The 25,587-nt window shown below is 41.3% G+C and overlaps 1 protein-coding gene across 4 annotated transcripts in view; it reads left to right on the forward strand.

Moving 5' to 3' along the window:
- Positions 1 to 25,587, forward strand: part of ebf4 (EBF family member 4) — a 289,880-nt gene that overhangs the window by 224,217 nt on the left and 40,076 nt on the right. For 2 of the 4 annotated variants that reach the window (XM_004912763.2, XM_002939608.3), the window contains exons 9-10: positions 4,684 to 4,817; positions 11,364 to 11,490. In XM_004912763.2, the coding sequence (XP_004912820.1) occupies positions 4,684 to 4,817; positions 11,364 to 11,490 (261 nt within the window). The remainder of the gene's footprint in view (positions 1 to 4,683; positions 4,818 to 11,363; positions 11,491 to 25,587) is intronic. The other 2 variants (XM_004912765.2, XM_004912764.3) reach the window with 1 other exon arrangement.

Genomic DNA, 25,587 nt, shown 5'->3' on the forward strand with positions numbered 1-25,587 from the left:
TCCCAACATTTTGAAAATGGAAAGAGGGACAAAAATAAAAGCTGTGCGCAGCGTGGCCAAATTTTTTGGCAGGTTATTTAACATTTGAACACGTTTCTTGGGGTTTTGGGGTCCTGTTTTATGTTTTTTTACAGTTTTGCTGAAAAAGGTGAAATTGCCCTTTCTGGGCTCTCTGCCAAAAGCCCACTTATTTAATTAAATGTGAGAAACAATGTATCTAAGTGCAAGTGACGCTTGTTAACTTTCTGGGCTCTCTGCCAAAAGCAACTTTTAATTATATTTGTATCTTTTTTAGCATTCAGTGCAGGAGATCAAAGAGAAATGAGGGACTTTTCAGTAAGAATCCAGGACTGCGGGTTGAGCTGTCAAAAGAGGGACTGTCCCGAGAAAATTGGGACAGTTGGGAGCTATGCATGCTTCATATCCCCCCCCCCCCAAACTTGTTGGGTTGTGCACACTTGGCCACCAGACAGTGTACCCCAGTGTAACTCACTGGTTACCCTGGCATTTTTCAATTTATTTATTTATTTATGGCCCTCAATTTTGTCTATCTTGGGCTTAATTACCCCCCTACCAATAACAGAGGAGCAGCCTGACATTTTTTGCCTGCCCCATGTTTTAGTTTTGAGCAGTGGCGAGTTCCCATTTTGCAGATTCTTGAGTGAGAATCCCTATAACAATGAAGTTGGCACTGCATATATATGTTTTGGGGCATTTGGCATCAAACCACATTTATACTGTTACATGATATAGATGCATTGATTGTGAAATTGACCATATATATATATATATATATGCATATGTATTGTTACAAGTATTATTGGGTTGTTAAACAAGTTTTATATATATATACTGTATATATATTAAATAAATTTCAGCCAGCACCAAGGGTCTTGTGATTCAAAATCTTTGTGTATTACATTTGTATGTACCACAAATGTTTTGGTCAGTTGTACATACAAATGTAATAATACATGAAGATTTTGAATCAAGACCCTTGGTGCTGGCTGAGATTTATTTTTTCTGCGTGCTGTATTTCAATGCACAAGGGCAGCTACATCATATTGTGATTGGAGTGAGGTGCTGTTTATTGTAGTGCAGCTTCCCAGGGGAAATATACAGAGGAGGAAAAAATTTGGGGCATGACCTTAAGTGGGAGTGGTCATAAAACTGGGTGTGGCCTTGCAAACATGTGAGTATCACACATGTATTATAAGGGATAATGTACCCCCTACTGTAAATGATAAGGATATTAGAAGTCACTGAGGGGTCTGTGCCCATATAAAGGCACAAGGCTGCAGGCTGAGTTATACAGGGAACTCTGAGTATCACTCATGTATTATAAGGGATAATGTACCCCCTACTGTAAATGATAAGGATATTAGAAGTCACTGAGGGGTTCTGTGACCATATAAAGGCACAAGGCTGCAGGCTGAGTTATACAGGGAACTCTGAGTATCACTCATGTATTATAAGGGATAATGTACCCCCTACTGTAAATGATAAGGATATTTGCAGTCACTGAGGGGTTCTGTGCCCATATAAAGGCACAAGGCTGCAGGCTGAGTTATACAGGGAACTCTGAGTATCACTCATGTATTATAGGGGATAATGTACCCCCTACTGTAAATGATAAGGATATTAGAAGTCACTGAGGGGTTCTGTGCCCATATAAAGGCACAAAGCTGCAGGCTGAGTTATACAGGGAAGTCTGCGTATTACTCATGTACTATACAGAATAAGGTACCCCCTACTGTAAATGATAAGGATGTTAGAAGTAACTGAAGGGTCATGTGACTATATAAAGGCAAAAGGCTTCAGGCAATTTAATGAAACCTTTTTCTTAGCCAAATTTGTGCAAATAATTTTTTTTGGGGGTGGGGGCATTGGGCCATACCATTGGTTATAACAGTTAATGCATAGAACAAAACCAATAAAATCTGCGGAAATATCCAATTTTAGACTGTAGCCACATAAAGGTGCTTGATTCCTTTTCCCCTTTTTGTTAACACATCAGTGGAGCAAATCCCTCACTTTCAATCTGTGACAATAAAATGATTACAGCCACAGTTTAGCATAATGGTACTGAATAGCTTATAGCATATTGGAGTGGTAAAGTGGAAATTATTAAGTAGCTCTTCTTTGTTATAATAATGATCACTTTGCAAATAAAAGCTTTTATCCCAAAGGTGCTGTGAGCCTCAAAATGCAAATTCGGCAGATGATGTGTACGGAGTTTATTAAATATTACCCTGCCTGGCTTTTTTAAGGACCCTGGCACTCGTGTTGCTTTACGAGAGGCATGTGAATATCATCTTGTCTCATAGCAAAGCAGATCTTTGTGGGTGTCACAGTTCAGAGAAGACACCATCCCAGGGCACGGGTCTGGGAGCTTTTGGCAAGTGCCTAAATTCTTACAGATTAAGTGCTTTGGGTTCCTTTCTTCGGGTGGGTAGAATAGGCAAAATAACAAACATGGCTTAACCCTACATTTAATTATTATTATTAACATTTATTTATAAAGCGCCAACATATTCCGCAGCGCTGTACAATAAGTGGGTTTCATACATTGGACATACAGAGTAACATATAAAGCAACCAATAACCGATACAAGAGGTGAAGAGGGCCCTGCCCAAGAGAGCTTACAATTTAATGTAATAAAGGTCACTACTTGGCATTGCCTATTGCATTACCTGCTTGTACCAGTGATGCCATAAACAGGCCTGGAATTAAAGAATATTTTTGGTTTTGCGTCACTTTCTGAGCTGGAAAATATGTCATATATAAAGCGTTTTCAGCCTGTAGCCTTCTAGCTGTTACTGAACCTTCTTTGGCTCTCTGACAGCTGGAGGGCTGCAATTGGATATCAGCTGTAACATCATAAGGGTCATTTACAATGCCCCACATAAGGGTGGATTCACTAAAGGTCGATAAGTTTTATCGCACGTTTTTTCGCGTTAAAATTGACACGAAAAAGCGTGCGATTCGCTAAAGTATTAACGCATGCGTTATTTTGTGCGCCAAATAATACTAATGCATGATTCACAAACACTATGGGGCACATTTACTAATCCACGAACGCTCCGAAGGTGTCCGAATGCGTTTTTTTCGTAATGATCTGTATTTTTGCAACTTTTTCGTTGCTGTCACGACTTTTTCGTATTATCCCCGACTCTTCGTTACCTTACCGAAATTTTCGGATTGAACGAAAGAATGTTCGTTGCACAACGAATGTTCTTTCACGCGCAAGTGCACTGATCGATCCCATGCAGACATGCACTGAAGGATCAAAGTCAAAAAGGTTTTCCCGACGTTTATGATCGTTCAATACGAAAAATTCGCAAACGAAAAGTCGTGAAAAATACGAAAAAGTTTTGACGGCGACGAAAAAGTTCAGAAATTTTCATTTCCAATACGAATTTTTGCCGTTCGGGATTCGCATTCATGGATTAGTAAATGTGCCCCTTAGACATGCTAAATATCGCATTTGTCTGTGCGAAAATTAACCCCTACTTGGGGCAGGCGGTAATTATAGAAAAGTACAGTTCATGAGCTTTTGGCAATAAAATATGGACTTTGCAGTGTTATTTATTCAGTCTGTGTTGGCCCCAGAGTGATGCAGCCGCCAGTTTGGAGGGAAATGGCCATTTTCATAAAAGTAGTTTTACGAAAGTAATGCTGTGTATGGCTAATATGGCGTGCGTTTTTTCGACTATTTGTGCGCGATGCATTGATTAGCACATGTTCCGTCAAATACCGCACGAAAATAGTCTTTGCGACTAAAATAACACAAGTAGCATCGCGTCTAAATTAATGCAAGCATGCTTTTAGTGAATCGTGCGTTAAGACGCGGAAAATTAGACGCGATAAAATTTTTACCGCATGGTATAAATAGCGCACGTTTTAACGCACTTTAGTGAATCAACCCTATAGTGTGAAAAGTACAAAAAGAGGCTGCAATTGGGCATTTTTTAAAACTTTTTGTGCAAATAACCATTTTGGAGTGCAACGGGCTTGCAGACTGTGCCTTGAATCAAGTGCTGCCTGTGTTACTTATCGCTCGATTGAAGAGAGGTGGCAGGGATGATGCACATAGGCGTCCCTCCTCCTGTTCCCTTCCCAGATACAGCGCACATCAGGGCCCTGGGACAGGGTGGGATGGGCCTCAGCATTTAGTGCAAAGAGCCACAAGCCCGGGGTGCAAGTGCTGTGTAAATAAATACATCCCCCCTCCTCCTCCTGTTGATGCTGGGTACCCTGGATTCCTACAGCGGGTTACGTTAGTAGGGGTGCCAGATTTGTGCCCAGATGCCACTGCTCTTTATAACTCTCACTCTGGAAGTGACGCAACCCACAATCTGAAAATGCTAGCTGTAACTGCTTCCTTTTTGACACATCGGGCACAATTGTGAAGGACACAACTAGGAGCAACCTGCTATGTCATGTGACCATATTATTTTCTGAGAAATGTAATAAATATCTTGCTGTATGTATATATTGCTTACAGCCAAAACATTGCCTTAAGATCTAATGAGTTTCTTTATGAGTATTGCACGTACTGTTGTTTCTGCTTAATAGCGCCTCCATTGTGACATCTCCATCCTTTACGCCCTCTGTATTCCTGCTCATCCAGTTCCACGTATAATAAGATCTCTCTTTTTTTTTTGTGTCTCCCTAAAAAGCAGCTACACCATGTATCAAAGCCATCAGTCCGAGTGAAGGATGGACCACAGGAGGCGCCACTGTCATTGTCATAGGAGACAATTTCTTTGATGGGTTACAAGTCATATTTGGCACTATGCTGGTGTGGAGCGAGGTAGGTGTTTTCTGAACGTTCCTGATCTTTTCCTACCTCTGCGGGTCAGCATCCCTGGTAGTTTTCCTCTTAAAGGAATACTGTTATGGGAAAACATGTTTTATTGTTCAGTTAATATTGTTCAGCAGAATCCTGCATTGAAATCCTAACAAATTTTTTTTGCAGCCGATCAGCAGAACAATGGGAAGGGAGCAAGATAGCAGCTCCTAGTAGGTATCAGAATAGCACTCAATAGTAAGAAATCCAAGTCCGGCTTGGGACTCCTCCAGTTACATGGGAGTAGGAGAAACAATAGGTTAGCTGAAAGCAGTTCTAATGTGTAGCGCCGGCTCCTTCTGAGAGCTCAGACTCAGGCACACTTTACTGCTGCGCTGCAAGTTGGAGTGATATCCCCCCCCCTCCCAGCAGCCGATCAGCAGAACAATGGGAAGGGAGCAAGATAGCAGCTCCCAGTAGGTATCAGAATAGCACTCAATAGTAAGAAATCCAAGTCTGGCTTGGGACTCCTCCAGTTACATAGGAGTAGGAGAAACAATAGGTTAGCTGAAAGCAGTTCTAATGTGTAGCGCCGGCTCCTTCTGAAAGTTCAGCCTCAGGCTGCCTACACTCCAATATTACATTTCTGAATTATTTGCTATGAAAACAGTGTAATTTAAAAAAAAAATACACCATAAAAATCATGACAGAATCAGTTTAAGGTTAACTAAGGCTTGGGAATGTATACTCTTTGTCAGTGTATTTGCCAGTGAATAACTGTAAATACTCATTCATGCAATATATGTAATAGTGTGACAGAACCTTGGGATAAATGTGGCAGAACTTTTATTGAACTCACAGAACAGCTCATTAGCCAGTAACAATAGCAGCTTAGGCAAGACTGAAACTGCAACATAAATATTTGAACCAAATTGATAATAAATTGTTAATTCCCCTTTTATTCTCAACATTTATGGGGTAATTGTGCCTTTGATAATGTGACATGTTCATTATAATCACCACTAAGAACATCACACCTCTTTATAAGTCTGTGTTGCCTGTTTGGAGCAATATTTTATCACCGCTAATCTTATTAGATTCTCAGGCCTAATTTCTGTTTAGAGCTCCCAAGAAGTTTATGCAGACCTGTTTTATTCATATATATATTGAAATTCCACCACCTGTCAGGATTCTAATGGGTCCCCATCCTTGCAGGGTTTGCTTCCCCTTGTGTTACATCCCTTCTTCCCTATAATAAAGCCACAAGATAAAATATGGTGCCGTTTGAATGTGGTGCTTTAGCACAGATGTTCAGTTTAGCATGAAGTCATAGCTCAGTTGTATTCAGTTCTTCTGCAAGGTTCAGGGAACCTTCGTAATCTGTGGCATGGGACCCAAAAATGAGTCCCTGTGATCTCTGGGGTGGGTCTCCATGATCTTCCAACGATGGAAAATGGCAATGAGGTGCAAAACTACCTACTAGCTTAGCTGCTAACACCCAGGGACAAATTTCACAAAAAATTTCTATTGGCAGCCTCCACCACCCCACCTATTCTCACGCATGAGTCTTCATTCCTACAACCAGGAGGGCAGTTCTTTATGGCCTTCCCACAGATCCAGACCTGTCTACCAGACTCCTGAAGAGGCCCCAGATATCCCATACATTGCCAAATATACAGAATTGTGCAGCAGGGTCAGCAGCTGCCATGTTGGGCTGCATCACATTGGAAGCTTTGATAGGATGTAATGCAGCCCAACATGGAGGCCTCCAACCACAATGTATAACCCTGCATTTCAAGGCCAAATAAAGGGTTGCTGGCAGTTTTGGGAAGGCTTCTACTTAATGCACTAGTGTATTTTTTTCATTTATAAATACAGACCCAAACTCAGACTGGACATTTTTGAAGAATAAAAACCGAAAAAAACAAAAAAAGAGAGAGGAGTAGTGAAAATAAAGAACCCTGAAAGTTGCATTTGTTTTGGTTGGAGCAAATGTCCCAGCTAATTGCCTGTACCGCACTGATGCAGAAGTGAAGGCCTCAGTTTGTATCCCGTGCCAGTGTGAAGCCTTTGTTATAATCCCTCTCAGACATTTCCCTCCCCATGGCAGGACATTGGCCGTGAGGGAGCACTTCTAACACAAGCGGGTAGCAAAGTGCACAATATTATATTAGAGCCTCCTCCTAACAATGACATTGTGTTATGTGACATGCTACACATGTAGGGGGTCGCACCTTGGCACAATTTATTACACAAACATGCTGCTAATGAGATTCAGAACGGTAAAATCCTGACATTTTAGGGCAAGAGGGTCTGGAGATCTGGGATAATTTATACATTTAGTTGTGCTTTCTTGCTTTGCTGACCCCCTGCCTCTTCCCATTCACACATTCTCGCTGGCAATTTAGACTTTCTCGTTAAACCTGATATACTCAACTTTATGCTTCTTAACACTTTCTCCAGAGTCGGGTTATAGGGAGCTTAAATGAACCCCCCCCCCCCCCCAAACCTCAGAGACGGCCAATACGTGTAAAATGCAAACCATACAATCACAATTTAACCCCAGAGTCTCTCCTATGTTTTGTGTCACTAATACCAAGCAGTAGAATAGAAATACAGTTAATAGGGCTTATGCTGAATATACTTTTTGCCTATTGTTTGAATTATGAAAAATACACAGGTTTTGTTATTTCTTGACGAAATGGGTTAGAAAGAGTAATTGAAATTACTCCTATTTGAAACACGTTACTTCTTGCAAGATAATAAGACTCATTGTGCACAGTTACAGCTCCCTGGAAAACTCACTACTGCTTATCTGTAAAGTTGTCGCCAAGCGAGCGGATCTTCACCCGATATCCCCACCTACGGGTAGGCGATCTCGGGTAGCAAGAAACTTAAAAAAAAATGGCCCTGGGGCCAAACGATCGGATTACATTTGTGGTTATGGGGCAGTCAGTTCGGGGACCGCATCAACGAGCCGATGCGGTCCCCGATCCGACCGGATTTTCTAACCTGGCCGATCGAGATCTGGCCAATTTCAGGCCAGATATCGGTCGGCCAGGCCGCTCTGTTCTGCCCATACACGGGCCGATTAGCTGCCGAATCGGTCCAAGGGACCGATATCGGCAGCTATAGTCGGCCCGTGTATGGGGACCTTTAGACTGATTCAGCAGCTTATCGGCCCGTGTAGGGGCAGCAATGAGGGGCCTGCCCGACCTGGCCTGAAATCGGGCAGATATCGATCGGGCAGGCCCCTCATTGCTGCCCCTACATGGGCCGATAAGCTGCCGAATCAGTTAAAAGATTTAGTCGGATCGGGGGCTGCATCGGTTCGTTGATGGCACCCGTTGCCGCCGTTATAACTTAATTGTTTGGCCCCAGGGTCAAATGATTGAATTAGCCTACATTTGCCCGATATTGCCCACCCGTAGGTGGGGATATCGGGAGAAGAACCGCTCTCTTAACATGTATATCCACCTTTAGCCAAAATTGTCACAACAAGGGGGAGGAAAGGGATTGTTTAGACAGAGCTCACAATGGTCACCTACTAAAGAAAATTTGACTCACCCACTGCATGGGGGAGACAGTAGAATTTTTTAAAGAAATAGGACCCTGCTGTTAGCTGTGCCCTCAGCACACATACAGTATAATGAGCAAGTGTCCTGGCTTGCTTGATCTGCACATGTGCATGTTACCTTTCCCCCCCCCCCCCAAAAAAACATTCGTCCCATTTCCTATGTCCCCTCCAGACGTACTCCCAGTTTTCTAAGTGCCTCTTGAATCCATCACCTTCAATTTACTTCTGAATTACTCATTCCCCCTCACTTTTTCCCCTTTCTCTCTGCTTTTTTTCCTTTTCTTTTTCTTCTGACGTTGATTAAATACTTGCCGATGAAACCTTCCAGTGGGACTTGTGTACTGGAGAATCATTGAGGTCAACTAATATTTTCAGCCGCTCTTAAAATAGCTTGTCACCGGGAGTCTTCTTAGAATAGCCATGCAGTGTATTGCTGCGCCCCTGGGAATAGCTGGGAACTTCTCTGGTACCTTAGGGAAGGGAGTTTGCTCCGAGTCTTCAGCCCGTTTATGTGTATGTATATATATATATATATATGGGTGTTAGCATGTATTTATGTATTTATGCATAGTGATGTTAGGAGGGAAAAATACAGACACCAAAGCTTTATCCATTTATCTATAGGATTTGGGATCAATTATCCGGTAACCAGTCATCTAGAAAGCTATGAAATACAGCTTTGCTATTTCCCGTTGTGGTCTATTTAAATAAAATATTCTTTGTTTCAACCATACTTCATATTGGCAGTATTTCTAAATTACACCGTTTACACAGCAAATAATTCACTCTACCATTTTAAATTTATTCTTGAACCAACAATTTTTTTCTTATCTTGCTGCCTTCCCATTGTCCTGCTGATCGGCTGCTGGGGGGTTGGAAAGAGAGGGGAGTTGATTTCACTACAAATTGCAGCACAGCAGTAAAGTGTGATTGAAGTTTATCAAAGCACAAATCACATGGCACCCTGAGAAATTAAGAATATGGTTAGGCCTGTGTGAAATGTCAAAATTTTTCAATTAGATTTCAATGCAGGATTCTGCTCTGTTAACTGATGCATTTTGAACAGTATTCCTTTAATGTTAGTTATGGAAGAAAAAACTCAGGTTCTGAGCATTTTGGATAACAGGTCCCATACCTGTATCCTTATATTTTATAATAAAAAATACAATAGTTCCTATATGTATCTACACAAATCAAAATAGAGAAGAACTCCTATGGTTATATAGAGCAAATGTCTAGGTAATAAATATATGGGGTTATGTAATAAAAGTCACTAAGTTTGCCCAGGAGCAGAAACCCATAGTAACCAATCAGCAGGTAGCATTTACTGGTCACCTGTTTCAGATGTAAGAATGCAACTAGCTTATTATTTACATGGACCTGATAGTCCTCTGTGATCATAGTGCTGTCCTCCAGTTGGCCAGAAGCAATAGACCCACAAGCTGGCCAATTACAGCACAGAATTTTAAAGCTAATGGCACATGGATTGAATTGATTGTTGCTATCCTTTGGTGGAGAACAAAGTCCATCAAAACTCCCTTGTCTCACTGGCACATGAAGTGGTGACAGAAATACGAAAATGCCCAGACACAATGCCTAGGGCACAATTAGCCTAACTAAAAAACTCAACTGGGATGATTTTGCCTCCAACATTGATCTATACCCTCAATTATGATAGTAAGTTAGGTAGAAAAAGACATACGTCCATCAAGTTCAACCATAATGCCTATATATAACCTGCCTAACTACTAGTTGATCCAGAGGAAGGCAAAAACCCCATCTGAAGCCTCTCTAATTTGGCACAGTCTTGGCTTTGGCTTTAGGCTTCCCTTTAATCTATGCAACGTCACGTATTTACTGGCAACAGGTGGCGCAGAAAGATCAAAGTGGAGCAGGGGAGAAAAGGTTAAGTACTAGGCAGCACTGTATCATATGACACACAGGAAACCTTATAACAGTGTCATTAGCGGAAACTGGACGTGGGTGCTATTGGTGTCCCAGAGCCCTTGTTATATGGCAGCCTGAATGTGTATCCCTGTGTGTTGCTAATCTCACATTGCATGCTCAAAATATTTACCAATAGGAATAATGTGCTTTTAATTTAGCCAGTGTTTGTCCAAGCTTAGCTCTATAATGAGAGTATTTATGTGTCTGAGGACATATACCTCTTTCTGGCAAATGTTATAACATTTCTCAATCAGGATCTACTGTACTGACGCCCACCTATGGGATGGATCACCTTACACGTTAGTATTCTTTGCTGAAAGACTAAAGTCTTAAGATAGAGATTGTGGTGACTCCTAATAGATATATACTAAAATAGGGGGAACATGATTTATTAGGAAAAAAGCACCCATTAGTATGTCATGTGACAAGTGACATCACTACCAATCAACTACCAATTTTTTATGTCACCACAGAACACCGTGTTTAAAGATATAATTCACAAGAGCCTTAGTGCTTAGTGATGTCATCAGTTATAATTGGTGTTTAGTGATGTCGTTTCTTTCACATGACTCACTTAACTTGTGTATTAAAATAAATAAAATACCCCCTGTTGTAAAATATGAGGATATTAGAAGTCACGTTGGCGTTCCATGATCTTTATAAAAGCACTCAGCTTCCAGCCTTGTGCTTCTATATGGTCATGGAAGTCCTCATTGATTTGTAATATCCTTATATTTTACAATATGAGGTAGTTTATTCACTATATGAGTGCAGCACTGAATATTCTCTGTTTCCACTGATGCATACACATGAGTGGAAACTATTGCAGCCACCTAATTTGATCAAGACAGGGCTGCCCAAGAGGAAACTCATTGGCCAAATGTGGCCCCTCAAGATGTTTTTATCTCATTCAGCTACCCTTAGAACTGCAAACATCATTGTTTTATTGTAAAATATACACAATAGAAGATATTTGGCCCATGCCATGGAAAATTTTGAACAGCACTTGAGTATTTTTCTTATACTGATATCTCCTCTCTTTACAGTTAATCACACCGCACGCTATCCGCGTTCAGACACCTCCCCGACACATCCCCGGCGTTGTGGAAGTAACATTGTCTTACAAATCCAAGCAGTTCTGCAAAGGGACACCTGGAAGGTTCATATACACAGGTAAGCACTCTTCTCCATTCTCCAACACAATAATGATATTTCATGCCATTTTCGTGCCATTTATTCCTCCTTATAAAGACTTGACTTGGCAACTGGGTGATCGTGGTGAGAAGATAATTAAACCTATGTCCATCTCATTAACTTGTCAATGTCCCTACCAACCTCAGGATTAGATGTTAGCGTACAGCTTCTTCCATCAAACCTAACCACCACAGACCATTTTACTTGCATATTTAACACTGATAGACTTGAGAATAACTGTGCCATGATTCGTCTATGAAGATTCTCATTCATCCAGGCCATGATATACAGTATCTATTAGAATTAAATCTAAAACAACTGGACTTTTCTGAGTTTTTTCCTTGAAAACATTTCACCACTCATCTGAGTGGCTTCTTCAGTTCAAATGACTGGTAGGGAATTCCCAGGTATTTAAACTCTTGATGGTAGTACAGTCACAGACATCCAATCACAATGGTTCCATTGTGATTGGATCATACCTTCTTACACCTGTCAGTTTCAGCTAACACCTAACTGAACAAGTTCAATGGAACCATTGTGATTGGATGTCTGTGACTGTACTACCATCAAGAGTTTAAATACCTGGGAATTCCCTACCAGTCATTTGAACTGAAGAAGCCACTCAGATGAGTGGTGAAACGTTTTCAAGGAAAAAACTCAGAAATGTCCAGTTGTTTTAGACTTAATTCTACTAGATACTGTGCCATGATTCGGTTTGTAAAAACTGAGCAGACCAAGGAACAACACAGTGAATCCTACAAGAATCCTCACTTTAAACCCAGAAACTTGCAGAGGAAAGCATATTTTATTTATACATAAGCATATAGTAGTTAAATCTTGGCGTTGTACCTCATTCACCAGTTCTGCAGCTGCAAAGCCTCCATATTGTCAATAACCCTTAGCGGTCGCTGGAGGATGCGTTTTTCCTATCCCAGGTCTGCTAATAAGAGTCTTGTTATGTTGAAGGCCTCTACTGACCATTTCTGTTCTCTCTCTTAAAGGGATTCTGTCATAATTTTAGTGGTGTACTTTTTTATTTTTAAATTACACTATTTACGTAGCAAATAATTCACTCTACCATTTAAAATGTTATTCTTGAACACACAAATTTATTTTTTTTCAGTTGTAATATTGGTGTGTAGGCATTGTGCCTGAGTCTGAGCTTTCAGAAGGAGCCAACGCTACACATTAGAACTGCTTTCAGCTGAACCTATTGTTTCTCCTACTCCCATGTAACTGGAGGAGTCCCAAGCCGGACTTGGATTTCTTACTATTGAGTGCTATTCTGATACCTACTGGGAGCTGCTATCTTGCTCCCTTCCCATTGTTCTGCTGATCGGCTGCTGGGGGTAGGGGGGAATAACTCCAACTTGCAGCACAGCAGTAAAGTGTGCCTGAGCCTGAGCTTTCAGAAGGAGCAAGCACTACACATTAGAACTGCTTTCAGCTAACCTATTCTTTCTCCTACTCCCATGTAACTGGAGGAGTCCCAAGCCTGACTTGGATTTCTTACTACTGAGTGCTATTCTGATACCTACTGGGAGCTGCTATCTTGCTATCTTCCCATTGTTCTGCTGATCGGTTGCTGGGGGAAAAGGGGGGGGGGGATATCACTCCAACTTGCGCAGCAGTAAAGTGTGACTGAAGTTTATTAGAGCACAAGTCACATGGCTGTGGCACCCTGGGAAATGAAGAATATGGCTAGCCCCATGGGAAAGTTTTAAAATTAAATGTAAAAAAATCTGTTTGCATTTTTGGGAAACAGATTACAATTCGGGATTCTGCTGGAGAAGCTCTATTAACTGATGGGTTTTGAAAAAAAAAACATGTTTTCCTATGACAGTATTCCTTTAAGAAGTGATCAGCCAGGAAAAAAGATCAATCATAAAGAAGCTGAGGCTAACACAAACATATTGACAAAAGCAGAGCCAATAACTGCCTTCAGTGGAAACTCCATTCATCATCTGAGCTACAGAGGAAGTGGGAGGGAAGAGGGACATAGTTCCCCGACTCTCCAGGAATGGGGTGAGACGCTATAAATCAGATCTGTACATTGATACCTACTCATTGTAACAAACTAGTACTATTACTCTCTCTCACTGCATCAGATTGAAAGTGTGCCTCTTTACTCAGATTTTCCTTTTTCACAATATAAAACCTCTTCAGAGGAGATGTCCTCATTTGTGGTCCCATGATGAGTTCTTTTCACTGATAACACTTAATTGAGATCTCATCGCTCACTGTACCCAGCACCGCCTCAGGGGTCGTAGCCTAGCATCTAACATCACTAGTGCAGAGAGCACAGTAGCGTTTTCGACTCTTTAAGTTACAAGGAGAAGCTTTTTGCAAGCTCTTAATATTGTTGATGTGCCATTGATAAAGAAACTTCATTTACACTTCACCTCAATCTGCTTTAATACCTATGGTAGCTAATCAGCTGTATATGCATTGCTGTAAACCAGTAATAGCTTTTACTAGTCTAGAGCAATGAAGGCTAACAGTTGACTGACTAGCATAGTCCTGATTGGTCTCATTACCCCACTGTCAACAGTGTAGTGCATAACCCCATTGCCCCTCGCTGGGAGTACGTTGAATGGGTCAGCCCCTACTACATTATCTCCATCATCTGTAGATCTGAAGAACATTAGTAGGTCAGACCTTAATGTGAAATCCAAAATTCCCACAACATAACCTCCAATGTCCATGGGTAAAAACACTAACACCCCAAATCCACAGTTCCTAACTGGTTCATTTTTATTATCATTTTGATTTTTTTTGACTTTGGAATGAAAATGTTAAGTAAGAAAAGGAAAGAATTGAGCCTTTTTTTTATGAGTTTAGGGTGGTTTAATCTTTTTCACTTAAATTGTGGCCTTAACCAGAATCCCCATGTTTAAAGTAATCTGAAAATTTCTGGAATAGCGGTTAAAATAATAATAACAAAAAAAAAGGTTGTAAGATATCGACCTGGTGAAAATAATAACAGAACTCATCTGTAGAGAGAAGAAAAATGAAGCATTAGCACAGGGGTGTCTGGAGCGTGCCACTGTGTGTATTGATCCAGAGGACAGGAGCACACGCTTCTCTTCTCATTAGCTCTCTGGCTTCATGGTCTCGTTACATGGACACCGCAGAGCTCTAAGGGATGCGAGGTGAAGGGGAGGAGGGTGGTGGGGGGGAGAGGTGCAGCCTCTGACCAGGGAATGGAAAACAGATCCAGAGCTGTAATGGCCAAACTCACTGTCACCTTCCTGCTGTGACAGGACAGGCCCACCCCCCCATTTTTTATTCCTCTTGAGTTGACATGGGGTAATTATATCACTGACATCCGAAAAGCCAAATCCCTGGGGGATGAAGCCACTGAAACATGGCTGCTTCATTGTGCAAACATTCCAGGCTTGTAGAAGGGTCAACTTATAAGCAGAGTGATGCACCCAGAGAAACATTCATTATATGAGAATTCAGCGTTTGCCCAGACCTCCGTCTCATGCTGCTTCCGTGCAACAATAGGGCACTTGGCCCACTCTGTTAATTAGTTAGTGCCCGCTTTTCTCAGCTTCTTTCTCACTGATTGTGCTACAGCTTCAATTCAGCAGGGGGTGAGGGCCTCGCCATAGTCCTTGATGTGGTTGACAGACTTGTTTGGACTATGGTCCTCTTCTATGATCACTATTCATTATTTATTAAACCAAGGCAATGTAGAAGGTCTGCAAGGAAGTGCCTTAATATTGTAATAGATAGATAGATACAGTAGATAGATAGATAGATAGATAGATAGATAGATAGATAGCTAATATTATGAACCAATATTAATGTATTTCTATATCTATAATATTGAACACATGGTGGCATCAGCCCAAGCTGAAGGGCAATAAAGGATTTTGCACTTGCTATGTTATAGCTCTTGCCCTTTTGTAGCTAAATCTCTGTTGCAAGGCATGACTGACCTGATGGTTTTGACAGGAAGGAAGTAGACAGAATGATGTCATGCAAGCAGAAATAGTGACCATATCAGTTTACAAATGGAATTCAATTGCATTTCCAGCATTGGTTTGGCTACAATGCATTGACTTTTGCTTTAAATCTTAATCAGCCCTCCTCCTCCATTTGTTTTACACAAATTTGGTAAGAGCAGCTGTTTCCTAAAGATGCTGGTTGGGGCCAATCCTGACCGAGGGGACCATACCTCTCCCCAGTTATGACCAGCACTTAATGTCTGTCACAGCTGCCATGTCTCCTCTCAGGCTGAAAATATCAAAGCAAATTTGGTTCCTCTTCCAAGCATGCCACAAACCTCAATCTGCACTTCACTTCCAAAATGGGAAATTTATGAAGAGAGAAAGTAATAAAACGGTTACAATCTGGTGTTGGGTCCCTGCCCCTACCTTGCAAAATGTGGCCACCTTGAGTTTATTAAGTTTTCTCACTTCTGCTTTCTCCTTAATAAATTAAATGGAACATATAACTGTTACAGGAACCTTCCATGGTCCTAACGCACAATAAGACATAATGCTTTATATAGATATATATACATATGAAGTTACGTATAGTACAAATATAGTACGACTCAACAACAGGTTTCATGACCATGGCCATGTGATGCAAGTGACATCACTAAGCACTGAATCGAAAAACTAACGTCTGCATTTATTAACTCAAATGGCCACTGTATCATTTCTAAGATGCATTAGCTTTGGGTATATTAGTCCAATTTAAACTGCATGACTGCAGCATCTTTTGTAGTCACGCAAGATTTTTGCCCCAGTTGACTATGGATGCCCTTCCACTGCAAACTCTGCCAACCTTTTCATTTCTACAGTAAAAAGACCCAGTAGCCAGAACCTTTAAAGGAGAAGGAAAGGTAAAAAAGCCATAAGCACTCACAGAAACACAAAGGGGCTGATTTACTAATCCACAAATCCAAATCCCGAATGGGAAAAAATCAGATTGGAAACGAACATTTTGCGACTTTTTCGTATTTTTTGCGATTTTTTTGTCACTGTCGCAACTTTTTCGTAGCCGTTACAACTTGCATGAATTGTCGCGACTTTTGTATAGCCATTATGACTTTCGTGAATTGTCGCGACTTTTGCATAGCCATTATGACTTTCGTGAATTGTCGCGACTTTTGCATAGCCATTATGACTTTCGTGAATTGTCGCGACTTTTGCATAGCCATTATGACTTTCGTGAATTGTTGCGACTTTTGCATAGCCATTACGACTTTCGCGAATTGTCGCGACTTTTTCGTATTGAGCGCTCGAAAAATTTGCGACAATTTGCGAAAAAGTCGCAAAATACCGATCATTACGAAAAAAACACAGAGTCTGGTCTGCAGGGGTCAAGTTTTATAGACCCAGGTATAGACCCTAATAACATCTAATGAGAGGTGGTAGAAGTTGAAGTTGTACAGTGTGTCTTGGTATCTTAAATGTAAAATCAATGCATGGATTAAGCAGGATTTTAGGCTTAACATCTGTATATATATGATCTGGGATGGTTTAATGGCTGATTAAAGAAAGAAAAATGTCATGTACGGAAGTTGATTAGCAAGGTCCTTGTTAAGGGGTGAGCATTAGGAGATTAGAACATGCAGACTGTCTATCCGGATTGGTGCAAGAGCAGCAGAGTTAAACAAGGTGTGCAGAAAAGCCATTATTCTCTCTATGTGCACTGCTGTATTGTCACCGGCATGGAGCCACTTTCAAAAGGACCAGTATATTGTCAGCCTCCCACTTTAGAGCTCAGAATTTGGAGGGGGGGGGGGAGCTGCCAGGCACTGAGAGTCAGAATTCAGAAATCAATGTTAATTTAATCAGGAAACAGTAGATGTTGTTTCCTTGTGTTAGGAAGGCTCCAAGATCAGCAATATATTTCAGGCCAGAGGGGGTCGCTTTTTAACACATAGGGAGGGTTAAAGTAAATGATAGACAGGTATTGGAAATGTATATTTCTTTATATTTGTCAAGCATTGCAGAGCAGGCTTTTGCTGAGGTTCAGGCTTGCTAAGTAGCTCACCCAGGCCTCACTAAAATGGAGCTGGAATAGAACCCCTTCTTCCCAGATCAGAGCCCATTATTACATACCAGCATCTTACTTATCCATGAAGGCAGTGATTCCCAACCCCCTTTGATTTTGCTCCCAGTGACCGCAAAGTAGATTCCCATTTTTACATTTCTGACTTGGAGACAAGTTTTTAAAATTTACTCCAAGCAGAGCCCTCTGCAGGCCAGCAGTCCACACGGAGCTACCAAGTAACCAATCACAGCCCTTATTTAGCATCCCCAAAGAACTTTTTCTGCAGAAGAAAGGGTCCGTTTTGTAGTCCAATACACACAATGTGATAAATAGGTCTGCCGCTCAGAGGTAATAAAAACACTCTGTCAGGAGATGCTTAATGTGGAGATATGACCATGTCTGTCTATTATGTGGTAATTTGACATTTTCTCACTTTGAAATCAATGGCCCAGTGATGGATGAAAGTCACCTGAGCATTAAATAAATAAGCTGTGCTATTCTAAGCAATAATACATGTAGCCCATTCTGCATGTTCCTTAGCAGGATGTGAATCCCAATAACTACATGGTTTCGATCTACATTTTATATAATGGGATTGCCAAAATCTATCATAGGAATGACTTAAGCCATTGTGATGATGCAGTGTTGTCCTGGTTTAATTGGCAACAGGTTAGTCTAGCTCCTTATGGTCCTCCTGCTTTGGTTGGCTACAAGTTAGTCTAGCTGCTTATGGTCCTCCTGCTTTGGTTGGCTACAGGTTAGTCTAGCTCCTTATGGTCCTCCTGCTTTGGTTGGCTACAGGCTAGTCTAGCTCTGTATGGTTCTTCTGCATTGATTAGCTACAGGTTAGTCTAGCTCTGTATGGTTCTTCTGCATTGATTAGCTACAGGTTAGTCTAGCTCTGTATGGTTCTTCTGCGTTGATTAGCTACAGGTTAGTCTAGCTCTGTATGGTTCTTCTGCATTGATTAGCTACAGGTTATTCTAGCTCTGTATGGTTCTTCTGCGTTGATTAGCTACAGGTTAGTCTAGCTCTGTATGGTTCTTCTGCGTTGATCAGCTACAGGTTAGTCTACCTCTGTATGGTTCTTCTGCGTTGATTAGCTACAGGTTAGTCTAGCTCTGTATGGTTCTTCTGCGTTGATTAGCTACAGGTTAGTCTAGCTCTGTATGGTTCTTCTGCGTTGATTAGCTACAGGTTAGTCTAGCTCTTTATGGTCCTCCTGCTTTGGTTGGCTACAGGATAGTCTAGGTCTGTATGGTTCTTCTGCATTGATTAGCTACAGGCTAATCAAGTTGTTGACTGCTCAACAAATTGCTCATCCTCATATATGTATATAACTTCACACTGACTTGGTAACTTTTCCATAAATCCCAAATTTGGCCTTTGCAAAATAGTTGCGACACATACTTTGGGATAAGTTTCCCTTCAGTGTTGCCAAAGCTGCCAGTCCATTGCTAAGTGTTGGCAAATAGCATGTTCAGTTTCAGATCTGCTAAATGGGGTGGGGGTGCACAATGACACAGCCCCCCCTTCCCACACATTGCAGCCGGGGATTCTGGTTAATAATTCCATGCAAATGAGCCCTCATTGAGTTTCCCCTCTGTGACAGCTCACTTCTGCTTTATTGTGGCCATCGCCCCACACGTTAATGGGAAACTCTCCAGAGACCCTGTATTTTGAGAGCCAGAAGAAATGCTGTAACATAACATCAGCCCTTCCACTTGAGTTTGCCTAGCCAAGAATATTTTCTTTTCTTGAATTGATTTATAACTCCCTGGCCCAACATGTGTTTATCTAAAAAGTGGCTTTGACATGGTTTGTACAATTTAATTCAAATCTCAAATATACACTCATGGGTTTATGGTTTTTTCGCACATGTTGTTGTGGTGTGGCATTGCATGGGACCTCGGAATTTTTATTCCGTTGTTGGCCTTATACTTAACGTGAACAAATTCCCTTTTTTATAACAAGTATTACTCTGCCATCATAGATTTATGTCTATGGAGCCCTCAAGCAAACAGCAACCCATGGTGGGCCTCCAGCTGGACACCTTTGCCTTAGACAGTATGGTATCAGGGTGCAGCTTATTGCAAGCCAGAAAATTCCTTCTTTGTAGGACCAGCCCTGATCCAGTTCTGTATGAAGGTGCTGGTGCTGCCATTTTAAGTCATATTTCTATATGAGTGACATAGTAAACATAGTAGCATAGTAAGTTAGGTTGAAAAAAGACGTACTTATATCACGTTCAACCATAATGCCTATAATACTGGTAGTTGAGGGACCCAGGTCTGGACTAGGATTCAAAATAGGACCTGGCATTTCAAGTAAACAGAGGCTAGAATAGCCTGCTAAATAGTGACTGTCTATGGCATCTTACAGCAGCCCCTCTGGGCGAATCCACAGATTGCCAGTCCAGGCCTGGAAGAGCCGAACAAGGTGAAGGCCCCAGGCCTGCAAGTTAGTTTCTAGTCCAGTCTTTTAAGCCAGTGGTTTTCAGACAAGTTTGGGTCAAACCCCATTTTGAGACTCAACATATGGGTGGGGGCTGCCTTAGCTCATAGCATAGATACATATATATATTGCTGTGCCCTTCATTCAGCCATTGCTTCAACAAACTCTAGGACAGAAAATAAGCGTAAGCCCCAAATCTCTCTCTATTTAGCTGAGCTTTCAGGAACACCTAAGGAAGAATTCAAAATCAGGCAGATATCGATTGGGCTGGTTAAAAAATTTAGTCGGATCGGGGACATGCAGCCCCCAAACTGACTGTGCCTTTTACCGGTGTTCTAATTCGATCGTTTGGCCCTTGGGCCAAATGACCGGATTAGCCTAAATTCACCCGATATCACCCACCCATAGGTGAGGATATTGGGAGAAGATCCGCTCGCTTGGCGACCTTGCTCGATCCTAAACGTGTATGGCCACCTGAAGGCCAACCATGGACAGCCTAGAAGTCTATTTATTCCTTGGATAATGTCTCAGCGAGTCCGTCCCTTGCTGAGAGGTAGCAGCCCATCACGGGCTTGTTAGCAGCCCTAGAGAGTCTAATATGTATTGTAGCGCAGCGGTCGTACTGCTGCAATTCCACCCCCTCTCGCTGCCTGACAGTGTTTATCTAAAACACTTTCCCCGCTGCGTGTTTCCGTTCTTGCAAGCCATGTCTCATTGGGCGACCTTTTCATTCCCAGTGAGAATGGGGTTGAGCTCGTCAGATTAAAGCGACGAGACAGCAAACAGGAGGAACGCGAGCTCCGAAAACCCGAGCATGATTGAAAACAAGATGTGTTAAATCAATGCTCTTTATCGCCTGCCTGTTCTCCGGCAATTGCCTCTCTGAGGCTCATTCGGAACACAAACGAGATGATAAAAGTAGTCAGTGAGCTCGCCGGGCTACGGGGGATGTAAACTTGTTTATCACACACACACCATGCACCTACACCGCTGTCCCTGATAAGCAGCATTGTCAAAACTCCTGGAAAGAATCGTGATGAACAATTACAGAAGGAGTTCGGAGCGGAGAGGCATGATTAGAGCTACACAGCCTACAGAGCAGAGACTGGGAGAAAGAGACCGGCTAGGGAGGGGGACATAGAGACTGAGCACGTGCAACGGGGAGAAGGGAAAATATAGATAACTGGGTAATTTATATAAGGACGGGATAGCCAAACTGGCAGGTGCGAGGAAAGGAAATTGTTGGTTTGTAGGGGAAGGAGATTGATAAATGATAGTTTGCTGGATATCATTGCAGACTGATAGGCACTTATCATGGATACAAGTAATGCTTATATACTATATCACCAGAAATAGATAAATAGACAGACAGGTAGATAGACGCAAGGTATAAACGCTGACATAACAGGCAGATAAACAGTTTCATTGCACTTGGTTTTCATTTTTTATTTTTAGTGGGGTTTTTTAAAATTAAAGGGGTAGTTCACCTTAACTTTTATCAATTTGCAATTGTTCTTCATTTTTTATTTTTTTTTTATGGTTTTTCAGTTATTTAGCTTTTTGTTCAGCAGCTCTCCATTTGTTTTTGTTTTTTAGCAGCTATCTGTTTGTTAGGGTTTTGTACCCTAGCCACCAGGCAGTGGTTTAAATGAGAGATGGGAATGTAAATAGTAGAGGGGCCTGTATAGAAAGCTAAGTAATAAAAAGTAACAATAATAGAATTGTAGCCTTACAAAGCAATCATTTTTGGCTTTTGGGAAAGGCAAATAATCAAAAAACTATATAAAAAAATTAATGAAAACTGATTGCTAGAAATAGGGCATTCTATAACATAGCAAAAGTTAACTTAAAGGTGAGCCACCCCTTTAACAGCTCTCCAGTTTGGAATTTCAGCAGCTATCTGGTTGCTAGGGTCTTGTTTACCTTAGCAGTTAGATAGTGGTTTAACGCTTTATGTGCCAGCAGAATTTCACATTCCTCTCAGTGCCAGATGTTTTGTAAACATGTTGTGCTTTCCCATTTTAGGGGCATTTACTGGGGGTGGGGTTAGTTCACCTTAACTTTTAACTAATAAAATGATGTAGATTTCTAACTTCTAAAACTCCCAGCAATAAAATACCGACGTTTCAAAACATTACAGCAGAATATGGCATATTTTAGATCAGGGGTCTTCAAACTTTTTAAAAAGGGGCAAGTTCACAGTCCCTCAGACTGTTGGGGGGCCAGACTATAATTAGTACTCAAACTACACCCCCCCCCCGGCCCCTGCTGCTGCTGTGGCCTCACCCCTGGCTACTACCTGTCTGCCTCAGCGTGGTCCTTGTCCCTAGTGCATCACGTCACCGCGTCACTCTGGCCGATGCTAATGACACTGGACGCGGGCCGTAGTTTGAGAATCCCCGGTTTTAGATTCCAAAGTCAAAAATCTGGGAACATTAGGTTTACCCAAGGAAACCATATATTTTTGAAAAGTACACATTCTGTCGAATGCAAAATGGGTAACAATGTCTTTCTACTTCTAAAAAAACTTGCCAAAAAGCTTCCACTCTTATCTCCCACATAGCATTAGGTACCAAGAAAAAATATCCTAAATATGAAAGCCAAGGGTCCACTAAAAATTTTGATGCCGATTGTGCATAGGATTATCAAAGTATTTGGCATTTAGAGACTCCAAAAGAAAGTTAGTGCATATAAATTGCCACAGAGATCACTTTAGCTACTGAAAATTACACATTTACTTAATTTTTGTGGGGTAAAAATACAAAAAAAATACATTGACCCCCCCAAAACCATATATTTTTGGAAAGTACACATTCTGGTGAATTCTAAATGGGCAGCCATGTCTTTCTATTCCAAACTATGGAGGCACAATTATTTTCCAAAATTGGCAGTTTTGATTAAAATACCTGAAAATCGCATTTTAAAATACCTGAAAATTCACATTTTGTGAAGTATCACCATAAAATGTTCTAAATATCGATGCCAGGGGACTACTAAACAGTTTGATGCCCAAAATGCATAGATTTACCAAACTATATGGCAAGCAGAGACACCCAAATCACTAAAATTCCATGGACAAAAACAGGTAACAAAAAACAATGTTGAATGCAATGAAATCACTAAAATCCAATAAAACCTTCTTTAGAGGAATGAAGTGAGCTATCTTGGAAAATTGGTCTACAACCACCAGAATCATAGTAAAATCTGCCAACTTTGGTAGATCTTCAATAAAGTCCATGGATATATCAGACCAAGTTTGACTTGGAACAGGCAGAGGATGGAGGAGACCACAGGGGAGACAGCGGGGAATCTTCTGCTGGGCACAGACGGAGAATAAAGAGACATAATGGGTAATATCTTGGATGAGAAAAGGCCACCAGAAATATCTGGAAATGAGATCGAGTGACTTCTTAACCCCTGGATGGCCTGCAATTTTAGAGGAATGACCCCATGAGAGACTTTAGCCAGAGACACTCTAGAGGAACTTCACACACAGGCCGCACTAAGGACACAGGAGACATCCACCCGTTAGGGGGGAATAATTGGGTAGGGAGGGACTGTGGAAGTTTCTTATGAAATATAGAATCTAGATAGGGCATCAGCCTTCACGTTTTTGGACCTAGAGATGATGAAATCGAACCTTGAGAAGTATAATGCCCATCATCCCTGTTGAGGATTCAATCTCTTAGCAGAGGAAATGTATTCTATGTTCTTATGGTCAGTAAGAATATAACACAGGCTCCAAAGCTACTTCTAGTAGATGACGCCATTTCTACAAAGCCAATTTTATGGCAAGTAACTCTCAATTGCCAATATCATAATTTCTCTCAGCAGGCACAGAGGTTAGAGGACCTTGGAAAAGATTTTGTTGGGATAAAATAGTTCCTACCCCTGTATTGGAGGCCTCAACTTCTAAAGTAAATGCACAAGACTTATCAGGGTGGATCAGGACTGGAGCGGAATCAAAAACTGACTTTAAAGATTCAAAAGCCTTTTGGGGTTCAGGAGACCAGAGAGACTTTGAGATTTTATGAATTAGCAAAAGCTAAGGAAATGTTGTGTGGCCTTCAGTCCTACAGGTGTAGGCCACTCAGTAACTGCAGGATCCATCTCAAAGCAGTAAGAAGACACAATGTACCCTAGGAAGGGAATCTTTGACTTATGGAACTTACATTTCTCCAATTTAGCATAAAAAGTATTTTCTCTAAGACATTTTAGAACTAACTTGAATTGAGGAATGTGTTCAGATAAGGAGGAGGATATTGTCAAGGTCTACTACAACACATAATTGTAACATATCACAATAAATGTCACTTATGAAACTTGGAAGACTGCAGGGGCATCGCACAGCCCAAAGGGCATGACTAGGTAGTCTCATGGTTATTGAATGCAGTTTTCCACTCATCCCCCAGCGCCCACCCTTGTCCCCCCAAGCACCCCAAAGATCAAGTTTGGAGAAAACTTTGGCTCATTTTTATCTGTCAGTTCAGGAATTAGGGGTAGTGGATAGGTATTCTTGGCTGTGATTTTGAGACCATGGTAATCGATACATGGTCTGAGACCCCATCTTTTTTTTGAACGAAGAAGGACCCAGTAGGAGAACTAGATTTTCTAATGAAGCCTCTGGAAAGATTTTCTTGGATGTACTCTTTCTTGTCCTAGATCTCTGGGACTGACAACAGATAAGTTGTGGGTTCAGGCTAATCTGTTACAGGCTGTAATACAGAGGAACCCGTAAACTGCCAGAACTAGCCACTTAAGTTTAGCCCTGCCAACCCCGGTGTTCATCAATGGCCTTTTGGGGCTCCAGACTTTCTGCGGTAGAGTTGACAGGGATCCTACACATGGCTAGGGTTGCCACCTGTCCGGTTTTGACCCGGACAAAGCATGCCGAAGGAGGAGAGCCCGGGGACCTCGTGTCTCCTGGTGCTCCTTACACAGTCCTTTTACCCACAAAATGTAGATTCTACATACTATGGCATTTAAAGTGTTAAATGAGAGACTGGAATATGACTAGAAGGTAGAACGGACTAGTCCTAGAGCAATGGTTTTATGGCCCCCATTTGAAAGCTGGAAAGATGTAGAAGTGGAAGGCAAATAATTCAAAAACTATAACTAAATAAATAATAATTTTATATTAATAAGACATATTACAAAGTTGCTAAGAATAGCACATTCTATAACATAATAAAAGTTAATGCAAAGCTTTACACCCCTTTATTGACAGATACATAGATAAAATGATAACACAAAGATGACTTTTAAATGATGCAAAGAAAAAAGATAGATCACTGATAAACTGATAGGCCTGTTAATGACTGGCAGGCATATTTACAAGTGACGATTTCCTGACGATTGATTGTGTGTATTAGATCTCCGGCTATAATAGGTGGGTAGATAAGAAACTTGGTAGAAATGATTGGCGATGGGTAATATTTAAATATTAAATAAAAGACATTTTGTACAAAGATTTTTTCATAGTATTCTATGTTCTATTCCAAGGGGCTGATTTACTAATCCACGAATCCGAACCCCGAATGGGAAAAAATCGGATTGGAAACGAACATTTTGCGACTTTTTCGTATTTTTTGCGATTGTTTTCGT

Source organism: Xenopus tropicalis, chromosome 3 (assembly GCF_000004195.4).
Source record: "Xenopus tropicalis strain Nigerian chromosome 3, UCB_Xtro_10.0, whole genome shotgun sequence".
Lineage (NCBI taxonomy): Eukaryota > Metazoa > Chordata > Amphibia > Anura > Pipidae > Xenopus > Xenopus tropicalis.